This window comes from Colletotrichum aenigma, assembly GCF_013390185.1.
Source record: "Colletotrichum aenigma strain Cg56 chromosome Unknown KSG_Cg56_contig03, whole genome shotgun sequence".
Taxonomy (NCBI): Eukaryota; Fungi; Ascomycota; class Sordariomycetes; order Glomerellales; family Glomerellaceae; genus Colletotrichum; species Colletotrichum aenigma.
In genome coordinates, this window is record NW_023500909.1 from 904,485 (window position 1) to 925,615 (window position 21,131).

Genomic DNA, 21,131 nt, shown 5'->3' on the forward strand with positions numbered 1-21,131 from the left:
CGCAACAGGAACAGGGCATCGCATCCGCCCAACCAGAATTGCGGGCAAGCAAACGGCGAAGAGAGCGATCGACCCGCGCGCACAGCAGGTAGAAACCCCCTTTCGACCGGGGCATGGGGAGAGAGGTAGGTCCAACAAACATTTCGGACCGCGGACGCCACATCCGAATCTGGGCCTGATGTTTGCTTTCCGAGGCGAAACGCGCTCAGGGTTGTCACCATATTAGGATCGAAAATAAAATGGGGATTTTATGAAAATCAATTCATATGACTGAGCGGGTATATTCGTCACTAAAAGATGCTATTTGACAGTCCTGACAGATGAAACAAACGCCTGCTTTCCCCTCATCCCAACCTCGATCATCGTACTGTGAATTGCTTGCGGCACGGCGAAGTCGAGCTGGTTTACTTCTGCTCCTGCTTCTTGCCGCCGCCAAAGAGGCCGCCGACGTAGCTGCCAGCGCCCTTGACGCCGTCGGTAGCCGTGCCGGCGACGGCCTTGCTGCCGTCGGCGATGCCACCGGTGGCGGTGTTGACGGCGCTGGAGCCCGGGACGGCGGTCGGGACGTAGCCGCCCTCGTCGTCCTTGCCTTGACGCTCGGCGCGGTTGATGCCCTCCTTGGAGGTGAGGTCGCCGATGGGCTGAAGGAGGCCGCCTTGGCCGACCTGGCCGGCTGCGAGGTTGTGGACGCCGTCTTGGAGGGTGTCGACTTGTTCGACGCCGGTCACCTTGGTCTTGCCGAGGGTGTCTGGAAGTTCACGAGTTAGCGATGTGCCACTACGGTTTGTTTCTAAGAAGAACGGGGTGACATAGAACGGTGCTTACCCTTTGTAGTGTAGCTAGCCTTGTTGTCCTTGGTGAACCATCGCAGGTAGAAGTCCTCGAGCCAAGGGACCCAACTCTCGTACTGCTGGTTGTACGTCTGCTTTGCCCACTCCATGTTGTCTGGTTTTTGATATCGAGATTTGGTGGAAATGTGTTATTATTCGTTTGTGAATTTCAACTGAGAATCGACTGAAGTCTAGAATGGATCAACAAGATGAACACCTCAAACGGACGAGGAACCACGAAAGAGCTCTGGCCTGATATAAACCCCTCTCTCAGGCCCAGACACACACACGCACACGCGCACACACTTCGTCAGAGTCGTCACTCGCCATCCCTCCTCGCCAACGCGTGCGTGCGTGCGTGCGTGTGGCTGATGATGCCTGTGGATACGTCATAACGGCCGTGATGGAGGCTTCGCTGCGGGATGCCATAGGCTGGCCGCGCAGCCAGGCAACCGGGGAGGATCCCAGTCGAGACTCAGAGCTGACCCCTGCACGGTTCGGTGACATCAAATCCTGGAAGTTGGCAGCCACATCAAAGACCTCTCTCACGCCACGCAGGGTGGTTCCAGAGTCCAATCATGACCAAAAGGTGATCTTGAGAGTCTGGGATGTCGCTTGAAAATTTGCAAGGCTTGGCTATCGACTGGTGGATACTTGGCTACTGGCCAGAAGATAGCCGTTGGACTTGGGTTGATGCGACCAAGGCTGCGAGTGATGCGCTTCGACACGTGGGATGAAAGGGCGGGCGAAGGTGACACCCAAAAAGCTGGTCAGGATCTCGATTGCGGGTTGCGACGTCATCCCGCTGCCAGAGTGGGTCCGTGCTTGACGGAAAGTGGGGATTGGCGGGCGGCCTGGGACGGCCTGTGACGGCCTGGTGGAGACCGGCACCGGCGCCGACGTTCTGGTTGCTGAAAGCCGGGACGGCCCCGGTTTTAGGGGAATCCGGGGGGAAATCGCACGGGATTGTCTTGTGGCCTGTAGGCGTTTGGTTTCTCCTATCTGAACTGTTGAAATATGGCTGGAAAGAGAACAACAAAGCAGTACTTCCTTGTTTAGGTCAAATGCTCTCCCCAGCCGTTCCTAAAAAGAAAAGTTCGCGGAGATTGCTTCGGTGTCATATCTGACGTAAGGACCGGGGAGTTCTTCATCAATGTGCTTTGAAATAGGCTTATAATACGTCAAAAATACACTATTGTGGTGGCACCCACCCTAACTCCTCCATCGGCCAATGTATCCAGGGCTTGTAGCTCTCGTCAAGCAACGCCCAGGCCTGAGATATCAGATGCTTTGCCCATCCTTGCAACCACCACTGGCTCTCGAGTTTGCCCAAGACAATGCAAAAGTGAGCATAAATAACAACGGCCTCCTGGTTCGTCTCAGGTGTCTTCAGCAAGGGGAGAAAATCCTCCGCGACAAAATACTTCCAGATGAACATGTCCATAATATCCATGCCATGGCCGCCACCGTTCAGCGCGAGCGAGAGAGGGTGTCGTAATTCGTCGATGGCGTAGTTGTAGATATCTAACATGTTCTCATCCCGGCAGTTGCTGCCAATGAGCTTCCTGAGATTTTCGAGATTCTCTGGGTGTGCCGAAATCTCGTCTCGGGCCGTGAAGAACCTTTCCGTCGCGTACCGAATGATAGGTAGCAGAGGTCCGTCGTATATCCTCGCGTTCAAGAGTTTTATGAGCGAACACGCCCCAGAGAGCAGGAAAGTCCAGTCCGGGAAGGCGGATTCCCAGACGACGGCTGATTCTTTAAGGTAGCGCCCAGATGCGAGAGCTGAAAAAAACAAACCTAAGGTCAGCTCTTGACTCTTTTCCTGAATATTAATAGGCTCTGGAGCAAGTCGACTCACCGAAGAATATCGTCAACAGAGAGAAGAGAAACAGGTTCTCGGCGTTCCTTTCGTCCAAGCTGCTCATCAACCCCATTGCTTCACGGCTGGCGAGTCGATGGTACAGCAATGCCCTAGCCACAAGTGCCTCCTTGCGTTCTGGCCGTTGATGGGCCAGGTGTAACGCCGATATGGACAGCAGCGTTCGCATCACGTAGTCACATTTGAGAGCCAGCCGTACCACAGACACTCTCCACATCTGGCGTACCAGTGGATCCGTCGACAAGGTCATGTAGACAGCACTGGTGAAGTTGTGTATCAGCTCCAGGTCCACGAAGTTGAGGTCTTGGTCCACCGCAGGGTCCAACAACTGCGGCGGTAATGGTATTGGCGATGATGCATTCTGCTGTAGCGAAATGTGCATGCCAAATGCTGGAAAAGGCGATGATATTGGATGGCTCTTTAGGAAGTCGCATGTTACCAGATGCCTAACGCAGTTCTGACAAGCTGGCTTCAGCTCATCGCACTGGATGGTGTGACAGGTCAGTATGCTAGTGCTATATGCATGTTGTTATGGACTGAGCTGTCGAAGTGTACCAGAGGACCATGTGTTTTCGGAGAGGATAGGAGACCGGAGAAAGAGTACAGAGTACACAACAGGGATGTGTGCAAAACCGAGTTGGGACGAACCTTTATCTTCCGCTGCTTGCATGTCTTACAACCCAGCTTGGACTTGCGGTGCGGCCTCTTTGAAATCTTCAAATTGCTGCTATCCGCGATGATCTCCATGCCGCAGGCGGGTGTGGCACCCGATCATTCGCCCAGGGTGTAGACGGCACCAAATCGGACTCGTGCGGCGCAAGGGTTTCAAGTTTCAAAGTATTCGTATTAGCTGTCGGTACTGACCCGGGACAGCGGATCGATCTCGGGGCTGCGATCTTCCGTGCTCTCAAATGCCGGCACAGACAACCGAGTGCATCATCAGTAGCAGCCTTGATGTTTGATTGAGAGGGAGTCAACGTCGCACTTTTTTGAAGGGCGGTGATGGGTCGTGGCACGACGCGGAATCCACGGGCGGCGATCCGTAAACAGACGGGAGGGTCTAGTTACTCCGCACCGCTCGGAGCGCTCGTATCGTTCGGTTCGTGACTTGCGCTTCGGACGCTAAGCTTAATCTGGAATAAGAGTGGTTCAACTGAATTAGGAGCTTCGCTTGTAAGTCAACGATATTGGATCGGAAACTCCGAGATACCTTTGAGGTCTCGATGCTTTATGTTTCGTGAATAGAGAATAAGTGCCCCGTCACTTATCCAAGAGAAGACAAGACTTTAAGCCTGGTGCGATGGATTTGGTGCGGCAATCGGCCATTTTCAAAAACCCAATGATGCGTGACTTGAGTAACACCGCCGAGTGGCCCGAATGGTCTCGCTGAGCGAGGGAGCCGAGTGCATCGCTTTTTGGACAAATGTGCGAATGTGAAACATGACTTGCCTATCTCGATTCATTGGGAAGGCGGCTACTTGGACCGAATTCAGGCATTCCACCGCGCTGAGCTACCATACGGCTACGTTGGTCATCCATGTTGCAAATGAAACTCACGCAACCTTCGAGATTTTGAAGCCTCCAGGAACTCTCTTCTGAAACACCTGCTCTGGGTCATATTCGGCCGCGACTTCTTTGAGCAACTTGATATTCTCGGTGCCATAAGTGCTCAACGGATCTTGGGTACTGTCCGCATATCCCAGGTACTCCCACTCCACATCGATGCCTTCCGCGACGCTGTAGTCCTTCAGCTCCTTTCGCAAAGCGACGAGTTGCCGACGGGCCTCTTTCTCAGCGTCTACAGAGCGAACCATATGCTGCATCTGGAAGAGAATTGCATTGCACTTCTCGCGATCCATACCGATGGCATTACCGCCCTTCTCAACCGAGTGACGGAAGAGCAAAGCTGGCATGGCTTGGAAAGTAGTGTAGTTGAGAAAATCAGCGTGTTGGGTGTTCTTCCAGTTCTCGATGAATTTGCTTTGGGCTTCGACAGCGCGACGTATGAAACGCGTATCGTTCTTGCCCGTCAAAGTCAACCAGACCTGGCGGTACCCAGTCGGTTCCTCGAGTTCAACCGTCATATTCAGGTGACTATCGTGGCGGAGCGTATTCATGGTTTGAGGTTGGATGTTCCGGAAATCGTCGTAAGCTGGGGCCCACTCAGCGTTTGCGGTATCATGAACAGCAGTTGACACGACGGTGCCGGCTGATGGTGAGTAAGCCCAGAATGTGACAGCCGAGCCCTTGGTGTAGTTGGGAATGTTGTCAACCCACTTCACGTAGGCGGCAATGTGTTGCTCTGTCGTGCTGAGAGGGTAGAAAATCTGACCGCCCCAGAGTTCTACAACATCAACAGTCTGCATGTCGATGCGGGTGACTATGCCAAAGTTATTCGATCCTCCTTTGAGGGCCTTGTGCAGATCAGAGTTGGTCTCCCTGTTGGCGTTGACAATCTTGCCGCTGGCCAGGACGACTTCGAAGTTCACAACGTTGTCGCAACCCAGACCAACCTCAGTGCTGAAGAAGTTGTTGCCGCCGCTCGTGAGGAAACCGCCAACACCGACGGTAGAGGTGCGACCTCCTGGAGCAGTCACGCCGTATGGCTCAAGCGAGGAGTAGACATCGCGCCAAAGAGCACCGGCACCAATGCTCGCGATCTTAAGATCTGGTGAGTATTGTACCTCCTTGATTAAGTCCATGTCAATAGTGATACCATCGGCAACTGCAAAATTAGAAATATGTCTCATGCTAAGAAAACGGCTCTGAGTGTTCGACATACTGTTGGAGGCACCAGCCCACGTTGAATGACCACCGCCGCGAATAGCCCAGTTACAGCCCATTGACTTCAACTTCGTAACAGTCAGAGAAACCTCTGCAGCTGACGATGGTTGAACGATGAAACCAGGGCTTAGCTGGGCCGATACAGAGAAGTAAGACTCATCACGAGCCTTGTAAGCCTCTGTACCCTGCCGGAGGACTTTCAGCCCGGCCGACTCAAGAGCGTCGCCCTTTAGCCCGAAGTATCGTTAGAAGACGATAGCACGGTGGCAAGGTTTTTCTAATACTCACAAAAGAGGTGAGCATAGCTTGATTTGTTGCGCATGTAATAAACGCCATTAGCCGAGGGGTACTAAAAGTCAGTTACAGAACTATGATAATTTGTACGAGATTGGGTTGCAGGATAGTTAGGGAGTCTTGAATGGGGATCTTGTTGGTTCTGTTTTCGCAGGTAAGACCGTAAGCATAGAAAAGCGATACAAGGAAACCGTGGGGTGTGTCATCTTCTGCGCGGGTCTTTTGGCATTGTCGCCGAGACGCACTTCCTCCGCTAATGTCTACTGCTGACAACAAGTAAGATCAAAGTAAATGCACGTGTATGGGGACTCTGTGGTGCCCAGCCTGCATGTGTTGTTACAAGGTTACACGGCAGAGTGCTGTGCATGCAGATCGACGAAAGGACAACAATTCCAGTTGGAATTCTGCGGTTCTTCTTACATTGAGCCAAATATTTGATGATCAGCATCCAAGAATTCATCAAGTCCCGGGACCCTCCCCGGACAGTTGAACACACAGTAATTCTTGCATGTCTCTTTATGATCCCTCGGATGCAGAGCCGCTACCGATGCGTTCTGTACTGCAGATGTGGGGGTCTTCGTCGGCCATCGGGCAACTGATCGACGACAGTCGGGCAGTTTTCTCGAAATGATACACTAAGTACTTCGAACATGGTTACATGAACACCTATTCACCTCCCAAAAGAGGAAAATGCCATAATGAAGTAACGGACGCTGCACCGTACAATGGTTGACTAGATTTTGGACAGAACCCTCGGATACCTCCCAGCCGAAGACTCCAAGTCGTTGGGGTCTACGTAGCTCTCGTTTAATTGCTTGAGATCAGTCACTCCCAACAATCTCATGGTGGTCTGTATCTCGTCGCTCAAGACTAAGAAAACAAGTCAGCAACATGTTACGCCTGCCTCGCTATTGATCGACTCACTCGATATCGCCTTGAGCACGCCTTCTGTACCATAGGCACTGAGCGCGTACATAAACCCGCACCCGATACCCACCGCTCGCGCACCCAAGCAGAGGGCCTTGACTACATCTGTGCCTCGCATTACACCACCGTCAACGTAGATATCGAAGGATTTGAACACATCGGGGCAACGAAGTCGAATATCACGCAGAACTCTGACAGAGCTCGGTGCGTGGTCGAGCTGCCTCCCGCCGTGGTTGCTCAGGTAAATACCATCAACTCCGTACATCATCGCCTCGAGCGCATCTTCCCACGTTTGGATGCCTTTCAAGATGATCAGTCGGTCGCCCCAGAGCCCTCGAATCCAAGGAATGTCACTCCACTCAAAGGAAGAGCAGTGGTGGCCACGGAGTGTGTCTGCCTCTTCTCCTGGGAATGGAGGGTGTGTCACGCTGTCCTGTGCGACGACACCTGCCTCGTAATCCAGCAATGCCTTGAAACGATCGTCCACATCCCGCTTCCCGATTACCGGGGCATCAACTGTGACAGCCAAAGCGTCGAAACCGAGCTCCTTTGCTTTCAAGATGAGTCCTTCGGCGTCTTTCTTCACCTTGGGGACATAGAGCTGGAACACCATCCCGCCGCCACGACCCGCCGTCTCCGCTTGAAAGCACTCCGTCAAGTCTTTTGGTGCCACGGATGAATAAGTGCTAACACATTGTGGGATTCCCATACGTGCTGCTCCTCGAGTCAGACACTTCTCACCGTCAACGTGACCCAGGCGAGCTGCGGCGGCGGGAGCTATAAAGATAGGCAGACTACTCTGTAAACCCATGATTCGACAACTCATTGAGACCCTTGACACATTACGAAGAACGCGAGGTCGGAAAGAGACGAGAGACCAATCGGATTGGTTACGAAGTAAGGACGTATGCGATTCAGCGCCACTGGTGTAATACGCTTTTGCTTTTGGCGTAAGGGTGAGAGCGGCAGCTTGGGCAATATCGGAGAGAGACTGGCAAGCTGAAAGCGGGAGCACCGTTGCTGAGCCTTCCGTTGCTTGGCTTTGGCTTCGGTCGGGATACTGGGACCTCTTCTTTTCAGCACTCGGTGACCGAATAACAGGACCAAGCCTCTTATCTGGTAATGGATCAGCCCGCAGTTTCTCATAAGCCAATGAGTGAAGAACGTAGATAACCTCTTGGTAGATGCGTCTCAATCGTGCCTTCAGCATGTATCGGGTCATATTCTTCAGTTGCATCCTTGAACTTGGTCAACAAGCTGTCATCTCTTCGTTCAACACACATACCTTCCCTGCATAGCGCAGAATCACACCAGCTCCCCCTGGGTGCTCATCCAAGAAGTCCGTCACGTCATAAACGTGGCCAGAAACAATGATCCAGCATGAGTTCCTAGAATTATGCGTTGCTACCTCGTCGATTGATAACATCTTGACTGCCTGGACGAGGTGAGGTGAAGACCAGGCGATGGCGACTGTGTCAACGAACTGTATAGAGAACCAGCTATCGAACTGTTTAGATAACAGCAATCGTCGAATTTGATTACTCAATTCGCTTGTTGTTATCGCATATGTGCAGATACTGCAAATGATGCAAGGTGGGGTGGGAAGCACGAGCTTACCGAAGCCTCGGTTGTATTTTCCGGCAACATATCCATACGCCGTTTCGAGACGTCTGCCACCCCTCTTTTCAAATCGTATCTGCACTACTTGGGGCCAAATGAAAAGAAATCTGAAATTGTTGACATTTTGCTAGTCCAAAATACGTGGGATTTGTAGTGTGAATTGGATAACTGCATATCCTTGCAGCTATTTCTTGGGAACATAAAGTGTCTGCGAGTTGCAGTAACCGATGATTCCCGCGAGTCCTCCCTCGACCCCGAAACCAGACTCTTTGTGGCCTCCAAACGGTGCACTGGAACCGACATCCATATGATTATTGATCCAAACACTTCCTGCCTCCAAACGTCTGGCTACCTTCGCTCCGTGGTCAAGATCTAGTGTCCACACAGATGCCCCAAGACCAAGCTTGCTGTCATTGGCTCGCTGAATGACATCTTCCTCGTCCGACCAGGTGAGAAGCGGAATAATGGGTCCTGCATAACTTAGAATGACGTCGGGTGTCGTTTGAGGACCGAAAGACTTACCGAAAGGCTCTTGAGTGACCACGGGTGCATCATCAGGCGGGTTGTCCACCACGACGGGGACGATGAAGTAGCCCTTGCCAGTCGTGGCAGATGATGTGTTACCGGAGACTATCTTGAGGTTTGCCGATCTTACTTCTGATACCATGTTTTGGATCTTCTTGAACTGTGTTTCGTTTTGGATAGGTCCCAGAAGAGCGCTTTCAGCAAAGCCGTCACTAGGCTTGAAGAATTCGACCACCGCGCAGAAAGCTTGGAGGAACTGAGGGTAGATATCCGTATGAATATAAATACGTTTGATCGTTAGGCAGACCTAAAAGACCCTTAGCACAAACAAACCACTACCCCAAACAATCATTAGTGGATGCCCCCTCTCACCTGAGACGTGTTGAAGAGACATGTTTGGGCAATCTAAGTGAGATTAGCTTCATTATTGGTTGAATCAGAGCAGACGGCTTTGAAATACTCACTGCTGTGGCGGTCGACGCGACATCAACGTCTGGGAAAACAATGGCAGCGTCATTTCCGCCTCTAAGCGTCCGTCGTATGAGTTCACCGAAGAATGCTTTGCAGGATGAGTGGTCAGTGTGAACTCACAACTCAAGAGTGACACGTTTCAGGCCTCCGCTGCAACTTTCCATAACCTTCCTACCAGTCTCAGTCGAGCCTGTGAAACTGATTTTGTCAATGCCAGGATGTGCTGTCAGCCATGGACCGAGCCTATCGTCGCCACTGAGGCATTGGACTACCCCAGGCGGAAAGAATCGCTGAGCCAGCTCGCAAAGCTTCAGACCACAATAAGGAGTGAAAGGGCTTGAACAAATTTAGTGGCTTGTATGAACATTGCGTGCGAGATTTTCAAAAGAGTGACATACGATGGCTTCAGTATGATGGCATTACCGGCTACCAGGGCAGCTCCGAGCTTGGTACAGGCTATGAAACAGAATGTGAGCCATCTTTTGTCTTTGAACGGGTGGATCAAAGGAGCTTACCTAGATTGATGGGGACTAGGCAATCATCTATTTTAGCAATCCCGACCCTATTCCATGGGAAGCCTACGCGGAGTAACACTCACAGTTCCAAGGAACAATAGCACATACGACCCCCAAAGGCGTATATCTGGTTACGATTTGACGTTTTTTGGTATCTTCAACCACGGTCTCTGGCAGTGAAATCTTGGCCGTAGCCGCAAGACGATCAACAGAAGCAGATACCTCCATTTGCGCACCCCACATCTAAATGCATTTTGTCAACAACTGATTATCAGAAGACAGGCTTTAGCCAATCTTACAGGTCTGCCCTGTTCCTTGACAAGCATCGTGGCGAAATCCTGTAAGTGCTCGCCAAGTGAAGCTGCGAATGCAGCCACGGCCTTCCTGCGATCCTCTTCCGGCACGAGACGCCATGTCCCAAATGCCTTTCTCGCTGCCTTAACTGCTCGATCTACATCTTCAGGCTGTGAGATGGGGACTTCGGGATTCGCTTCAAGGGTGGACGGGTTGATGCCATGTCGAGTCTCCGTGGTGGTAGTTGAAGCCCCGTCGATGATGTTACAAAATGTCGAAAATGAGAGAGTTGAGTCGGTTCCGTTCATGATGATGGTCTTGTGGGATACGTTGAATGACTTGCGCTGTTTCTTGGGAGTATCTTCGTTACCTTGTAGATTATTATCACAGGCCAGGTTAAGCCAGTTTAGATTCAATTCGCATCATATGAACAATCCTAAAATGTGATAAAGTGCTCATCATGGCTCGGCTTCTATTTCCCGCCATCCAAATCATCTCATGTATTTTCCTTCCGTCCATGAACATCAGTGAAGAAATTAGGTATAGAATGGGTACCCTTTGCCGGACTCTAGGCAGCTGATGTCTAGACATCATGTCACCGTCATTTCGCGCTTTGAGTTTCAGGATTTGAAATTCGTCGTCTTCCTTGTTGGTGACCCAGTAATATAGCGTGGCTCAAGAGCGAGCGTTGCCCAAACCTACCCCTAAGAATTCACAGTGACTGCGTCAAAATAAGAATGACAGTGATATTTCACACTCATCTTGGTGGAGTGGAGCCGGGAGTGGATGCATCATGCGGGGGAGCTTTGTTGGTGCATGGCAACGCTCGATAGCATACAGTGCACACGCACTGCCCTGGAGAATGGATGCAACTTTTGGGAGCTTGGGGCTCCTGAATGCACCTCGGTGTATCAGGCGCACGGTTGAAATGATCTATCAAATCAGTCTCGGCGAACCGCGAGCCCTTTTCCGGAGACCGTGGAACACTTGTGTGCCAACATTCAATCTAGCAATCTGCGAGTGACATGTCCAGCGAAGAAAACCATTAAAGTCTATAATTATTCGTCCATGTTCAAGTCTATGACGAGACGCCAGAAGGCTATTCCCTACCTCGGTTGTCTCGACTTTGAATGCCAAACCCCACTCGACTAAACGGGATTGAGGTCATCGACCAGGCACTTAATCTCGTAAAAGCAAGCACTCACCGTACCGCTCGTTATTGAAACCGACGCGATGGTATTTGACCCTAGCACGAATGGAAACGCCTCCCGACATGGTGATGTACAAGATGATCAGCCCGGGGGGAAGTACGGATACCGGCTAGGACATAGGCTTGGAGAGTACCAAATCCCCGACGTCGTCCTCAACTCTCCAAATCAGAAAATCAAAGTCATCACGATTGGAGCCGGGATTAGTGGCATACTCACGTCATACCTGATACAGAAACACGGCGAAAACATCCAACATGTAGTTTATGAGAAAAACGGTGATATCGGAGGAACTTGGCTTGAGGTTCGTCTTGTTGTCTCCCTTCAGCTAGACATCGCTGACGATCTCATAGAACAGATACCCGGGTTGTGCGTGCGATGTACCTTCACACGCGTATGCATTTGCTTTCGCCTTGTATCCTGACTGGCCAAAGTACTTAAGTCCATCCGAGGACATCTTCCGCTACCTCGACCGCGTTGTTGAGTGCTTTGGGCTCCGAAAGCAGATGGTCTTTAACTCAACAGTAACAAGCTGCGATTGGAACGAAGACGAGTCTCAGTGGCACGTCCGAACCAAGAACTCAGAAACCGGGGAGATTCGCGAAGATGTAGCCAACATTGTGATCGGCGCAAACGGAATTCTCAACTCATGGAAGTTTCCCGAAGAAGTCGAGGGTCTGCATTGCTTCGAAGGTCGACTGATACATACCGCACGTTGGCCGACCGACTTTGGCGAGGAGCAATGGAAAGGTCGCCGGGTGGCAGTCATTGGGTCTGGAGCAACGAGCATGCAGGTTGTCCCAACCATGCAGCCATATGTCGAAAAAATGGACATCTTTGTCAGGACGCCGGTATGGTTTGCAGAGTTTGCAGATCACAGTGGCGACAACTTCGACTGTAAGCATTACTCCATCCAAAACCCTCTCAGCAGCTTGTTAAAGACATTACCCCAGACGCTACATACGAGCGCGAGTCTATGAAGAGCGATACCAAAGCTCTTGTTCACAAAGCCAAGTTTATCGAAGACAAATTGAACACCGCGGCCGGGTTACGGGCGTTCATGGTCCACAGCGCCGAGGCACGCATGATTCGCGAGCACTTCACAGACCGCATGCGCAAGTTCATCCACAGAGACGACATCTTTGAACAATTACTACCCAATTTCGCTGTTGGCTGCCGAAGACTAACGCCTGGTAACCCATACATGCGCGCAGTCCAAAAGGAGAACGTTCAGCTGCATAGGGGTGCAGTAACAAAGGTTACACCATCAACGATTATTGCATCCAACGGTGATGAGGTCGAGGTCGACACCATCATCTGCGCTACCGGCTTCGACGTCAGTTTCCGACCGCCTTTCTCAGTCGTCGGACGCAACGGAATTAGCCTACAGGAGAAATGGAAGAAAGTCCCTGAAGGATATCTCAGCGTGGGCGTACCTGATATACCCAACTACTTCACGGTCGTGGGGCCGTCATTCCCCATCGCCAACGGAAGTGTTATGGGACCTCTCCAGGCTGTAGGGCGGTACATCCTGAAGGCTATACAAAAGATGCAGCGAGAGAACATTGCCTCTATGGTTCCAAAGCAATCCGTCGCGGACCAGTTCAATGAGCATGCGCAGGCCTGGATGGTCGGGACCGCATGGGCGGACTCTGGGTGTCGATCGTGGTACAAGGACAACAACACAGGGCGCGTCAATGCGATCTGGCCTGGTAGCAGCTTGCACTTTTGCGAACTGATCGCAGAGCCGAGGTACGAGGACTTTGAGATCAAGTACTCGAATAAGCACAATATGTGGGAATTCTTGGGCCTAGGCTTTACAAAGAACATGATGGCGGAGAACGGCGATCTCAGCCCTTACATGGCGTTGGATGCTATCGACAGAGAATTTGTCGGATATGAGCCGGACAAGGATGCCGAGGACGCAAGAGTCAGGAGGATGGCAGACATGGTTCACGATGGACCAAAAAAGAAGGGGAATGGAGAAAGCGCAACGGCGGAGAGGATGCCATTTTCGAACGGATCAATTTGAGCGATTCATTGGTGAAAGAGTATGGAATGTGTAAGCAGACGGGCTGATATCGGAAAGCAGTCTTGGGCGCCCGGCTTGCTCTTTGGGGATGGAAATGCTGGTCGCTATAACTCTACTACATCGTCTAATGAAATTGAGGAGGAGGAAACCATCTCATATTGAGAAACATCTACACTATAGCCAGTAAGTTTGTATGATAAATACGTAGGCATTTGGAAGTTTGACATACCAAGCGAGCAATCGATATGTGGGTATTTTCTGGCAAAGTCTTTGCTAAGCTTCCAGTTGGATGGCTGATCAATTCCGAAGGCTGCTAAGGCATCCGCAACCATCATTTCTGGACCATATGGGGCGCTTCTGCTGGCAAAGCCCTCATCAGATGGCCTGAGATGCGTTCTAGTCGGTCCAGGAGACTGGGTCTGTCCCACCCTGCAGTCCATTTCAGCCGCGAGAGCTTCTTGGACCAGGGCAAAGCCGGTGTATGTCATGCCGCCGGCAGGATTGACGGGCACTTTCAAGTATATCCATTCACGATTATGCAACATTGAATTGCTGCCATCGGCCCGACCACCGCAGACACGAGGAAGAATGTGGTAGAAAAACACATCGTGAATGTTGACAGATACGCGCTTTCCAGGCAACTCAACGACGGTGTTTAAGACAATGCCCCTGCTCATGGCGTCAAGGTCAAGTTTGGATGAGTACAGGATCATCTGATCGCGGATGGATGGCCAGTTGATGAAGTCGATGACTACTGGGTGGAAGGGAGTGGCGGATTGGAGTGGTGTGGGTCGAAAAGGCACGGGAATTTGTAGTCTGTCTTCGACGGAGTTTGAGATTCGCCAACGCATGACGGATTCCATGTACTTGGAGAAGTACTGAGGCTCTGGTCGTTAGCAATCAAGAATAGCTGGTGTCAAGGCAGTGAGTGAAGACACGTACAACGCCGTAGATGTATGGTTCCAGGCCTGCAAGAGCGCCTATGACTTCAACAGCAATTGAAGCAAGCTTGCTCACCAAGCGTGCTTGGTTGGCCATGACGAGGGGATGGCCGATCTGATCCTGAGATGTGCTGACTGATTTGGACATGACATGGTTTGCGGCCAGTTTGACTTGGTCCGCGAATAGGCTTGAGTTGTTGATGATAGCTGTCATCTCGTTACCCGAGGGCTGGAGGTGTTGGAAGGACATCATGTCAAAAGGTAGGGACATCATGGTCGGTGCCGCATTTGAATCAAACAGTCCGAAAGGGAAACGTAGGTTCGGCGAAGCACAAGGAGAGCCCCAGCTGGGCATGGAAGTGGTAAGACTTGGCATCATTGTCAGACCCGCCGGCAAGAAAGCGGAAGGTGATTGCAAGATACTGCGGGTATCATGCAATGACTGGGACACGTCGCTGGTGTCTGCATGTTCTGGAGCTGACTGCAGCCCCATAGCGGCTCCTCCCGAGCTCGCATCCGGAGCCCCGAGATTAGACGCAGAAAGATCGGCAACATCGGCCGCAACGGAGGGACCCGCCCCCCTTGGCGGGACATCGGTCGTTGACGAAGGCTCTTCTTCACTCCTCTCTAACGTGGGAACTTCTTTCTCATTTGTTGACTCCAAGGAAGACTTGCTTAGCGTTGAGAATATAGGATCATCTACTTTATGTCTTAGTTGCTGTCTTTGGCTGTATCATAAAGCCTAACATGGGAGTTCAGGCTAGGCGCACTCACCAGCGGCTGCCGTGGCAAGGTTTCCAACACTCAAAAGCTTCTGGCGAAGGCGGAATAACGCGTCTTCCACTTGCTGTTTCTCCTCCGCGAGCTTGAGGTGGGCCTTGACCAGCTCATCGTACTTCGTTTGTTCCGTAGCATCTTCATTTGGAGTCTTCAAAGCTGCGACCAAAGTTTCCATCGGGCGAATGTACGCAGACTGTTTTTCTCTCGCACATTGCTGAGAGATCCTGTTCTGCGTACGCTTTTTCTCGGCCGCTGACTCTGACATGCCCTGAGAGGATGCTGCTCGTTTCCGCGAGCGGGGCCCGTCCTGGCCCCTTGAACCGTTCGTAGAATCAGTTTCCATCATGCGCCGGCCGCACTCTTGAGAAAGTGTCACGATCTGTGCTCAAGATGTCGCAGTATTCAAGAGGGACGGTGTAGATATGGCAGTTGAGGTCAATCAACGTCACCGACGCGAGCTGGGGAAGACGAAGTCCTCGCAGGCACAGACCTGCTTGTTTACCAAGCCCCTAGGCGGGGATTTCGGCCGCTAAGGCTGCTGGTTTCTCACCGAATGAACAAGGATGTGTGGCTGGCTGTCTCACCGAGCTCACGTGAAGGTAAGGGATGAAATCAAGCCCGGAAAATGCAGCCGGAAGAGCCATGTCCGTGCCGTCTCTTGTGATTTCCAGGCTGCCAGTGCAGCCAACCAACAGCAAACCACCTATTGCTAAGGTCTTCATACGCTTTGACATCCCGTACCCTCCTTGAGCCGTCCAAAACAAACCTGATCCTTAACTAACCTGGATGCTTTGCGTTCGCACTGTTAGATCTTCTGCAACCCACTAATGCACTCCACAAGACAGGGGATGTTTAGCTCCTCTCTTCCCCGCACAAGCCTGAAGCCGCTTGGGAAGGCCTGCATATGGGAGACCAGGGGCTGGAAAGATGAGAAAAGATGTTTATACTTGCCAACGAGTGTGTTTTGTTTTTGAGATTTCCGCATCATAGGTCATCTTCGGGCGCGCTTGTTTGACACACTATTTCCGCACCACGCCATTCACCTGTGACCCTGCTGAACAAGAACGTTTGCCTGGCCGGTATCATGCCTCCGAGCTCTCAAGGCCCGGCCGGCAGCCCAACGGCTTCGCGGCGCGTGTCAAAACCTTCCGCCCGCAGCCAGCCCCGGGCGTCCATGGCATGCCTTGGATGCCGTCAAAAGAAAACAAAGGTAGTTTGACTCCCTTCCTAATGCCATGACTAGGTTGACGTAGGCCCAAGTGCGATGTTCAGAATCTAGAGCCAGGAACAGGCTGTACAGCCTGCCGAAATGCGAATATTGAGTGCATGACTACGCCTAATGGCGACAGGAGAAAGTCAGACAGCAGAAGTCCTTCCCCTCAACTTCAACATTGTGTTAAATTTTGTAGTAAACGCATGCTGATATTTGAACCGACCCTATCTGCAGACATGGCTCGCGAGAGTACATCGTTGCTCTGCAAGGAAGACTGGAATCCCTCGAAGCACTTATCAGGTAAGGCCTTCACTTCTGGCGTGTTTTATTGACGACCACTAATCACCATATTCAGTCAGAGTGGCATAAAAAACCCCCAAAACACAAGTAGGACTCAAGATCCTCAATCGGCTCTGTGCTCGCCACCGGATACATCGTCCTTGGATTATCCACACGCCGAGCTGATGGACAAGGATAATTCGGTGAGAGATGTTAGTGGCGATGAGCATTCGGAGTGAGTCTCTCAAATGAATTTCTCCTTCAATGGCTGCCCTGGTCTATGTTGCGATCAACAATCCAATGCCTTTGGCACGTTCACAGCTAAGATATTGCAGCCAGCGTACACCAATATCACACCACGAAGTTCACGAAGACGACGATGAGGATCGGCGTGAGTCTCCATCGGATCTATTCAATGCGGACGAGGCAGAGAATATAGACCCGCAATTGGGAAACTCGATCGAGCTAGGTTCCCCGGTCCCTCTCGATGCCCATACAGCAGCCAATGCACCCGTGCCTGAGACCATTTCTCAACGGCGTCCAGAACCTAGTATTGAGGAAGTCACGCAGAACTTGGATGCAGATTCAAGCCCTGGGCAGGTGAGATATTATGGTCCGACCACTCGACTACATATTCAATCTCTACCGGCAAACAGCCTAGGAGACGGCCCCATTCACGCAGATACTGGCCCCATGTCGAGCTTCTCCGTAGACATGGACTCTTTACAACTGAGGGACATGCTGCTAAAGTCCTACTGGAGCTTTTCTTCTCGTTCAGTCCCTGTTGTTGACGAGTCACTTTTCATGGCCCATCGTGCATCCGGACAACGCTCCCAATTCTTTTCTCCATTTTTAGAAGCTGTTATGCTAGCATGCGCAACTCGAATCAGAACATCAAGCTCCGTGCGGAAGCTGGGTCGTGCGTATGCCGACCTGGCAAAGAAGGATATTGTCTTTGAGTTAGAGAGACCCACCATCGCCACTTTGCAAGGGTTCCTGCTGCTGAGCGACTTTGAAGCAACGTCTGCCAGAGATAGAATTGGATGGACATACAATGGTACGTTTGCGTCGTGAGATATTTGATCGGAAGCTAAGAAAGCACCCCAGGCATTGCGTGCCGGCTGATATTCGACCTTGGTCTTCATGAAGATTGCTCTCGACTGATCAGACACGGCATACTCGTTCAGGCAGATGCAGACTTGAGAGTCTCCTTGTTCCTATCGGCTTTCGTGTATGACAGGCTATGGGCACTCTACCTTGGTCGCCCCAGCTGCGTCCCAATGAATTGCCTTGAGCAACGGCGGCCTCAAATTGCGCCGGCCAAATCAATAGGCCCACTTGAGCATTGGGTAACTCTCTGCAAGTACATATCAGAGGTTACAGAAAAGCTGAACGGTTTTGGCCCACCCCTGGACCATACCTGCGTCGATAGCCTGTTAGATCTCAGTGCTCGTATTTCGGCGGCTCACGACAGATTACCGCCGGGTCTTTCTTCGAAACAAACCTCCGAGCTCTGTGTCACCGCATACGGACTCAACATACAATACCACGGCATTCAAATTGTCCTCCACCGAACACTTGTCAAAGTCCTCTTACAACACGATGCCAGCAAAGCAGACGGCCTCGACCGCGACGAGCAGATCAAAAGCTTTCGCCGAATTCTGTACGATAATGCCGTATGCATCTGTCGGCTTCTTCTAACTTATCGCGAGATGTTCGGCGTTGAGAATTTCATCACTGTCATGTTGGACAATATGTACATTGCGGCAAGTACGCTGGTGTCTCACATATTGCAGCCACCTATGATGGGCGAGCAGGACGGTAGCTATTGCGAGAGCTCTCGGCTGCTTGGATTCCTGACTGAGACGATGAGAGATCTCCCAAAGTATTATCCCGTTGTTGAAAAGATGGGCCAAACACTTTCCAGCATCACTGAGAACACAATACTGGCCGGTTCCTTCGAATCAATGAACTTGAGCAGTGGAACTCGGAACCCGGACAGTCACAGCATCATGGCCAACACAGTGGCTCAGCCCGTATCCGGCTCATGGGGATCGATGGGGGCGTTGGTACATGATGACTTCCTTCTCGGCCAGGGAAACCTATTGGGTGATGGATTCAGCCCAGACCCAAGGCTCAATGACAATTTCTGGTTTTCTGATGTGACTGGAGGGCTTCTACAATGAGCCTTAAGAGGAATAAAGAGATCGATTCCATGAAACAAAATGTTCCAATCAGCTCCCGAAGAGAAATCATTTAATGTTCTATGTTGTTTCCTTTTCCTATCCCAACCTGGAAAGATGACAACCTATAACAGCACATATGCGTCTGATAGCAAGTATTCACCGTCTCTAGTGAAGTCCCTTCATAACGAAGCCGCGGTATGAGGAGCGGTGACTATGGATGCCCTATCTAAGTCTAACTTGACCCGACTGACCATGCTCATCGCATCTGTGGAGACAACGAGAAAGTTGAAACCTTCCATTGCCCGCTTCCTCGCAACCTTCTCATCCAACGCGAGACTTCCAACGACTATACCTCGCTTTTTTGTCGCCCCGATTATCTTCTGCAGGGCTGCCTCGTAGACTGGCTCCTCTCCATCTGCTCCCGAAAGTCCCAGTGAAAGTCGGAGGTCGACAGGGCCAATGAAAACGCCAGAGACACCGTCAATGGAGATAATATCTTCGACGTTTTCAACTCCCTCGGTAGATTCAATGATGGGCAAAATTGCTATTTTGCCCTCTGATGCCCGTTGAACGTACTCCCCCACGCCGCCGCCTGGACCATTAGGGAGACCCCAAGGCGCGCTGCTTGGTCCGAAGCTTCGTCTACCGCGCGGGGGATACAAGGCGTGTTGGGCAATTGTCCTCATCTCCGCCTGATTATTTACCATTGGCACAATGATACCCGCTGCACCGCTGTCGAGAGCCCACTTGATCCATTCAACTCCTTGGGATGGAACTCTGACGAGTGGGAAGCATGAACCTCTGGACGAAGCCACAACTCCATGTACCATGGCAGTCATCTGTTCTGGTCCGAGAGGGGAATGCTCCATATCGATGAATACAAAGTCATATATTACTTGACTGACCAGTTGAGCGACCGTCACTGAAGGAATGGTCAAAGCAACACCTAGAGCAGGCCCGGCCTTTTTGACCACTGCATGTATGAAGTCTTCAGGGCCAGTGCTGCTGCACTGAGCGGTCTGGCGGGGGTTTTGTTGTCGTTCTGTTCATTGTGATACATGTTTGCATGGAGAAGAATGCCCCAATTTTTGAAAAGAATCGATTGAAATGAACACAGTCTATATAAAACCTGACAGGCGAGTGTCGGCAGCTGAGCTAACTACAGAGCCATGGGTGCACCCGTGTCGGCAAACAACGTCCGGATGAGGTCGGGGTTCACGGGTAAAGGCCGTTCCTACTTCCCGTCTGTTTTGATACGAATTAGAACCGAAAACATGTTCCTGCGCATAACTATTCTTGCGCGGCAGAAAGCTAACGTTTGAGAACCTTATTTTGAAAGCCCAGCTTGCCAGCTGCAGCCCACACCGTTCTCTCCCCACCCGGAGTTCCCACCATCTTTGACAGTTGTCCGCCTCATGTCCCGTCGATGTTTGCCTCCATAGCTCCCGGTAGCCGTGGCGCGATGTAAGACCGCGCGATTGTCCCACATGACGAGATCGCCGTCATTCTCCCATGAGACAGTCAGCATGTACTTTGGCTGAGAAACCCAAGCCAAAAGCTCATCAAGAAGTGGCTTGCTCTCTTCCATCGTCATCCCATCGAAGTGAAGGGCATAGGTTGTGACGTAGAGATTCTTGCGCCCTGAATCCTCATGCAGTTGCACGAGACGGTGTCGTGACATTGGCATGTCCAGTGGCTCGACGTCTTTGAAGATGTCGGGAGCTGCCAACTTGCGGTTGTGCATGAGAGAGTTGTTGGTTATCAAATGATCAATCTTCGCTCGTAACTGCTCGGGCATGTCGTCGTAGGCAGTTCGCGAGTCCAAATACTGCGTCTCTCCCCCTGTGCCCTTGGGTGGCAGTTCGACGGCGCGGAGTAAAGAGTACGAGCATCTCTGTGGGTTGTAGGCCATGTCCGTATGCCATAACAAGTTTCCCTTGTTCGCCCCTAGACGCGCGGGTTCCACGTCAGTCAAAACGTTGCCCTTCTCATCCAGATTTGAGACGTCGAAAATTTCAGGCTGGTGAGGAAATCTCATTGCCCGACCGGCGCGGATGTGCGCCTTGACGTCGTCAAGTTCCCCAAATTGGCGTGAGAATTCGATGTGCTGCTCGTTGTCGAGGTTGGCTTTCCGGAAAACGAGGACTCCATACTTGTGCACTCCGTCTAGAATTTCGGCAGTGACATGCTGTGGTACTGGCGCTTCCCACTTCATGCCCTCCACTGAAGCACCGAATGTCGGATGTAAAGGGGTGAAGCTCAAGGCTGGCTGAGATGTTGCTGATGGCATATTGGAGGTAGATGTAAAAGTTTCACGTGTGAAAGCAAAGATTTGATCGTGCAGTTGAGC

General features: G+C 51.5%; 10 protein-coding genes across 10 annotated transcripts; 2 read left to right on the top strand and 8 right to left on the bottom strand.

Annotated features, from left to right (window-relative positions):
• Positions 1-404: 404 nt before the first annotated feature.
• Positions 405-940, bottom strand: CGCA056_v004201 (uncharacterized protein; the record flags this gene model as incomplete). Its single annotated transcript, XM_037319456.1, has 2 exons — positions 405-748; positions 826-940. 2 exons carry the CDS (start codon positions 938-940, stop codon positions 405-407), a joined length of 459 nt encoding a protein of 152 aa, XP_037180875.1.
• Positions 941-2,022: 1,082 nt separating this feature from the next.
• Positions 2,023-3,094, bottom strand: CGCA056_v004202 (Sterol regulatory element-binding protein ECM22; the record flags this gene model as incomplete). The annotated part of the gene is made up of 2 exons (XM_037319457.1): positions 2,023-2,615; positions 2,692-3,094. The coding sequence occupies 2 exons, from the start codon at positions 3,092-3,094 to the stop codon at positions 2,023-2,025; spliced, it is 996 nt and encodes a 331-aa protein (XP_037181795.1).
• A 1,171-nt stretch (positions 3,095-4,265) lies between these two features.
• CGCA056_v004203 ((S)-mandelate dehydrogenase) lies at positions 4,266-7,330 on the bottom strand (the record flags this gene model as incomplete). Its single annotated transcript, XM_037319458.1, has 5 exons — positions 4,266-5,437; positions 5,495-5,723; positions 5,785-5,845; positions 6,552-6,660; positions 6,715-7,330. 5 exons carry the CDS (start codon positions 7,328-7,330, stop codon positions 4,266-4,268), a joined length of 2,187 nt encoding a protein of 728 aa, XP_037181793.1.
• Positions 7,331-7,966: 636 nt separating this feature from the next.
• Positions 7,967-8,143, bottom strand: CB5-A (Cytochrome b5; the record flags this gene model as incomplete). The annotated part of the gene is made up of 1 exon (XM_037319459.1): positions 7,967-8,143. One exon carries the CDS (start codon positions 8,141-8,143, stop codon positions 7,967-7,969), a length of 177 nt encoding a protein of 58 aa, XP_037181789.1.
• A 378-nt stretch (positions 8,144-8,521) lies between these two features.
• On the bottom strand, positions 8,522-10,450 carry FUS7-4 (putative aldehyde dehydrogenase FUS7; the record flags this gene model as incomplete). The annotated part of the gene is made up of 9 exons (XM_037319460.1): positions 8,522-8,808; positions 8,860-9,169; positions 9,235-9,267; positions 9,327-9,421; positions 9,509-9,669; positions 9,732-9,789; positions 9,849-9,863; positions 9,932-10,091; positions 10,148-10,450. The coding sequence occupies 9 exons, from the start codon at positions 10,448-10,450 to the stop codon at positions 8,522-8,524; spliced, it is 1,422 nt and encodes a 473-aa protein (XP_037181788.1).
• Positions 10,451-11,375: 925 nt separating this feature from the next.
• Positions 11,376-13,382, top strand: moxY-5 (FAD-binding monooxygenase moxY; the record flags this gene model as incomplete). Its single annotated transcript, XM_037319461.1, has 3 exons — positions 11,376-11,654; positions 11,704-12,247; positions 12,304-13,382. 3 exons carry the CDS (start codon positions 11,376-11,378, stop codon positions 13,380-13,382), a joined length of 1,902 nt encoding a protein of 633 aa, XP_037181792.1.
• A 169-nt stretch (positions 13,383-13,551) lies between these two features.
• Positions 13,552-14,573, bottom strand: CGCA056_v004207 (uncharacterized protein; the record flags this gene model as incomplete). The annotated part of the gene is made up of 3 exons (XM_037319462.1): positions 13,552-13,556; positions 13,612-14,260; positions 14,325-14,573. 3 exons carry the CDS (start codon positions 14,571-14,573, stop codon positions 13,552-13,554), a joined length of 903 nt encoding a protein of 300 aa, XP_037181791.1.
• Positions 14,574-15,034: 461 nt separating this feature from the next.
• On the bottom strand, positions 15,035-15,446 carry CGCA056_v004208 (uncharacterized protein; the record flags this gene model as incomplete). Its single annotated transcript, XM_037319463.1, has 2 exons — positions 15,035-15,045; positions 15,098-15,446. The coding sequence occupies 2 exons, from the start codon at positions 15,444-15,446 to the stop codon at positions 15,035-15,037; spliced, it is 360 nt and encodes a 119-aa protein (XP_037181787.1).
• Positions 15,447-17,459: 2,013 nt separating this feature from the next.
• Positions 17,460-18,781, top strand: nit-4-6 (Nitrogen assimilation transcription factor nit-4; the record flags this gene model as incomplete). Its single annotated transcript, XM_037319464.1, has 2 exons — positions 17,460-17,652; positions 17,703-18,781. 2 exons carry the CDS (start codon positions 17,460-17,462, stop codon positions 18,779-18,781), a joined length of 1,272 nt encoding a protein of 423 aa, XP_037182303.1.
• Positions 18,782-20,108: 1,327 nt separating this feature from the next.
• On the bottom strand, positions 20,109-21,071 carry tfdA-2 (Alpha-ketoglutarate-dependent 2,4-dichlorophenoxyacetate dioxygenase; the record flags this gene model as incomplete). The annotated part of the gene is made up of 1 exon (XM_037319465.1): positions 20,109-21,071. The coding sequence occupies one exon, from the start codon at positions 21,069-21,071 to the stop codon at positions 20,109-20,111; it is 963 nt and encodes a 320-aa protein (XP_037181977.1).
• Positions 21,072-21,131: the final 60 nt, after the last annotated feature.